This window comes from Alligator sinensis, unplaced genomic scaffold (genome assembly GCF_000455745.1).
Source record: "Alligator sinensis unplaced genomic scaffold, ASM45574v1 scaffold675_1, whole genome shotgun sequence".
In the NCBI taxonomy this organism is placed as follows: Eukaryota; Metazoa; Chordata; order Crocodylia; family Alligatoridae; genus Alligator; species Alligator sinensis.
The window spans coordinates 282570-286823 of NW_005842594.1; the positions used below are offsets into that span (position 1 = coordinate 282570).

Here is a 4254-nt window from a genome sequence, read left to right on the forward strand (position 1 = left end):
TGCTTGCCTCCGGCTGTGCTGGGGGTCAGCGGGGGACTCCGCGGCTGCTGGAGGGTCTCTGGGGGGTTTCGGGGGAGCGGGGGCGCAGCAGGCTTTCACCCGCGCGTCTCTCGCCGCTCCCGCGTCTAACTCTTTCAGAAGCCTTTTGTCTACTACTCTTTCAGGAGTTTTCTTTCAGAAGCCTTTTGTCTATTTTAAGCCTTGATAACCTTTACCAAAATGACTAACTGGGTTGTATGAGAGAAGGAAGAACTTTTGCGGGTGAGGTCTTTTTATTGGACCAACCGCACGGACCATGCAGTTGGTCCAATAAAAGATACCACCCACAAGAATTCTTCTTTCTCTCATACACTCGATTACCATTTTTGAATTGCATGGATCAAAATGACCATCTCCCACAAAATTTCTGGCCTCTTGCATATCTCCTGGATCATCATGGCTACAACTTTACTTCAACATTACCAAATCATTGGGTATAGTCAGATGTAAGAATTGTACCAGTATCATATATAGATAGTAGTTGTTAGATTAGTAATAAAAGTGTAGCAAAATTATAACTTTAACCCTGTCTTATTCATTTTAGCTCACTTATGATGTGAAGTTCTAATCTGTAAAGTCTGTGAGAGTTTATAGAGGAAATAAATTAAGCTTGGTAACTTCTCTTCCCTTTTAAAGTGATTAAAAGTGATGTCTGCCTAGAGTTTTACTATTACAGCAATATGTGGATTTAAATGAAAAGCCTTGCATCTTAAATGTTCTGTTCTGTTCTGTTTTGTTTTGTTTTGAATCATAGCCACTTCTGTGGATAAGGGTGAGTGTGTGGGAGGATCGACCCTGAGTTTGCTCCATGATAGGACTTTCAATTACACAGGAGACAGCCAAGCACAGGAGCTATGTCTGTATTTAACCAAGGCAGCCAGCGTGCCTTATTTTGAAATTTTGGAGAAGTGGATCTATAGAGGAATCATCAATGATCCATACAGGTACAGAAATAATGGGGAAAGGCTAACAAGTTTTGCTGCTTTTGTATAATGTTTTTGTGTATTATAGTGCTATTTTTGTTTTACTCCAGTTCAGTAATGATATTACCAAAATACAGTGCCTATCTTCACCACTTCTACATATATTCACAATACAGTGTTTCAGACTGTTAGCTTCCCCTCACTCCTAACCTTGGGGGGCAAGGGAGGGGACAACCTAATATCAAATCTAGAAGTCGTACATCAGTTCTTTTTTTTAAGATGTTGTTTCCATGCTTCCATAACTAAAACTTAACATTTATGGCTTGGCTGTGAATTAGGAGCTCATCTACACTAGAGATTTTTGGGGAGTTTATAATCCCATTGTATACAATATCTGCTTCTTCTGTCCACAGTCCTTCTTAAGAACCCTGTTTTAAAATTAGACTAAGAAGTAGTAGTGCTACTCAATTACAGGGATTCCTTAAGAATTACAGAACAGTTATCAGGCTGTGTCTGTCAAACCGAGGTAGCTCATCTTCTGACCTTCAAGGTATCTATCTGTCCAGGAGCAAGTCCCAAAATCCTTGTTCTGCCGAGCATTAATGTTTCTCTGTTGTTGTGTAGGCCCTGACTCCTTTGTTTTAAATTCAAAGAAATCGCGCAAAATCAGCAACATTACAGTTGATATCTCATGCTCTCCCGTCAGACTGAAAGCCACCCTAGCTGTGTCCTGTTTCATGTGTATTATGCTACATTTTTATCCTACTGTGAGTGGTACTTACAGAAGTCCATTAATTCTAATATAATAAAAGGCTTAGTGTGTCTGTCTGTATGTCTTTGTCCCTAATGCTTCTGGCCAACTGTGCATGCGTCGTCGAGAGGGTGGCTGGCATTTGACTGGGTGGCCCGGGCTGTGCAGGCCCAAGTTTGCACCACTGCTGGGGAAGTTTGGCAGCCCCCCAGAACAGCCGGCAGGGAGGGGGGGCACACAGGTGGCAGGCAGGGAGGGAGTGGAGCGGGGAGGCAGGCGGGTCTGAAGCAGCCAGCGGGTGGGGGAACTGGGGGAAAGGGAGCAGGGGGAGCGGGGGCAAGGTTGTTTAGAGATCAGTGAATATGCTTTCTTTGTGGTGAGAAAGTACATTAAGATAAATCCTAACCTTTTCATTAATGCCATGAGCTGAATTGAACGTAACCTGTGTTGATCCTTCTAAAATTCTGTAGTTACAGCTGAAGAAAACAGGTGAGCACAAAGGCTCACCATTGCTGCCATTTCTGCTGCCATGACTACAGATTAATTGGGATCCTGTTTGAAATGCTTTTCAAACTGTCAGCTTGAAGTCATATGGGTTCCCATTTCTGATAGATTGTTACCACTTTAATGTCAAATAAAACAAGGAGACTATTTGTAGTCTTATATCTAAATATGTGTTTTAATCTTAGTGAGTTCATGGTGGAAGAACATGAGCTGCAGAAGGAGAAGATCCAAGAGGATTATAATGACAAGTATTGGGATCAGAGATATACTGTTGTTCAGCAACAGATTCCATCATTCCTACAGAAAATGGCTGACAAAATCCTTAGTACAGGTATGTTACTATGACTTTGAATTTACAAATGGACGTAGGATGTACATTGTCTAACACTATAAAGGCAATTGGTCAGCGATTGTACATTACTTTAACATTTGTTTTCATGGTTGTATTAAACTATGCTACCATTTTAGTATGTTTGAGTTGCAGCAGTACAATAATGAAAGGCAGTTGTAGGTGTAATCATGAAAACTTCAGTTTCATATAATCGGCAGTTATGTTTTGGGTCTGTAATCTGGAGGTTGCAAGTGCCTGTGGAAATTATTTGCATTTTTATTATTTGGAGATTGCACCAAGTAATAAGTAGGAAGTATGGGCTTATGTTTAGGATGCAGAACTTAAGACTCCTAAATCATTCAGCCATTTTGAAGATTTTACCCTTTCACTTGAAAATTTTGGCCTAAATATTTGGAGAGGCAACAAAGATGTCATTAATACTGGATAAAATAAACGGTGACTGCAACTTCCTTTTGCTTTTAGGAAAATATTTAAATGTTGTTCGAGAATGTGGTCGTGATGTTACCTGCCCCGTGGCTAAAGAGGTCATCTATACCTTGAAAGAGCGAGCATATGTGGAACAAATAGAAAAAGCTTATAATTATGCAAGCAAAGTTCTTCTGGATTTCCTAATGGAGGAGAAGGAGCTTGTGGCTCACTTGAGGTTTGATTTATTTTCCTATATTTCATTGATTTCATAGACATTAGGGCTGGAAGGGACCTTGGAAGATCATCGAGTCCAGCCCCCTGCCCGAGGAACAGGAAGTCAGCTGGGGTCATAGGATTCCAGCAAGATAAGCATCCAAATTTCTCTTGAAGGTGTTCACTGTAGGTGCTTGAACCACCTCCGATGGCAGGCTATTCTAGACCTTGGGGGCTCGGACAGTAAATAAATTCTTCCTTATGTCCAGCCTAAAATGGTCTTGCAGTTGTTTATAACCATTCAACCTCGTCATCCCTTGGGGCGCTCTGGTGAACAAACGTTCCCCCAGATACTGATGGTCACCCCTGATAAACTTACAGGTGGCCATCAGATCACCCCTGAGCCTGAGCTTTTTCAGGCTGAAGTGTCCCGTAGCTCTCAGCCTCTCATCGTACAGTCTGTTTTCCTGACATTTGATCATGCGCGTGGTTCTTCTGGACTCTCTCAAGCTTCTCCACATCCTTTTTGAATTGTGGTGCCTGAAACTGGACGCAATACTCCAGCTGCAGCCTCACCAAGGCTGAGTACAAGGGGAGAATGACGTCCTGGGATTTGCTTGAGAAGCACGTATGGATGCAAGCTAACGTTTTGGTCGCTTTACTAGCTGCAGCATTGCATTGAAGACTCATGTTCATCTTGTGGTCAATGATGACCCCCAGGTCTCTTTCTTCCATAGTGCTAGCCAGCATAGCACTGCTGAGCCTATAAGGATGGCTGCAGGTTTTTCCTCCCAAGGTGGAGAACCTTACATTTTTCCGTGTTAAACACCATCAGGTTCTCATCCGCCCATTTGCTGAGCCTGTCCAGGTCAGCCTGGATCATCCTCCTGTCTTCAGGTGTGGATGCTTTGCCCCAGAGTTTGGTGTCATCGGCGAACTTGGCCAGTCCGCTTCTGACTCCGATGTCCACATAATTAATTAAGATGTTGAACAATATGGGTCCAAGGACAGAGCTTTGGGGGACCCCACTGGTCACAGGGCACCATGACGATTGACTTCCGTCA

General features: G+C 42.8%; 1 protein-coding gene across 2 annotated transcripts in view; it reads left to right on the forward strand.

Moving 5' to 3' along the window:
• Positions 1 to 4254, forward strand: part of TUBGCP2 (tubulin gamma complex associated protein 2) — a 53778-nt gene that overhangs the window by 27695 nt on the left and 21829 nt on the right. For both annotated transcript variants that reach the window (XM_006032924.3, XM_006032925.3), the window contains exons 8-10: positions 794 to 983; positions 2403 to 2548; positions 3032 to 3212. In XM_006032924.3, the coding sequence (XP_006032986.1) occupies positions 794 to 983; positions 2403 to 2548; positions 3032 to 3212 (517 nt within the window). The remainder of the gene's footprint in view (positions 1 to 793; positions 984 to 2402; positions 2549 to 3031; positions 3213 to 4254) is intronic.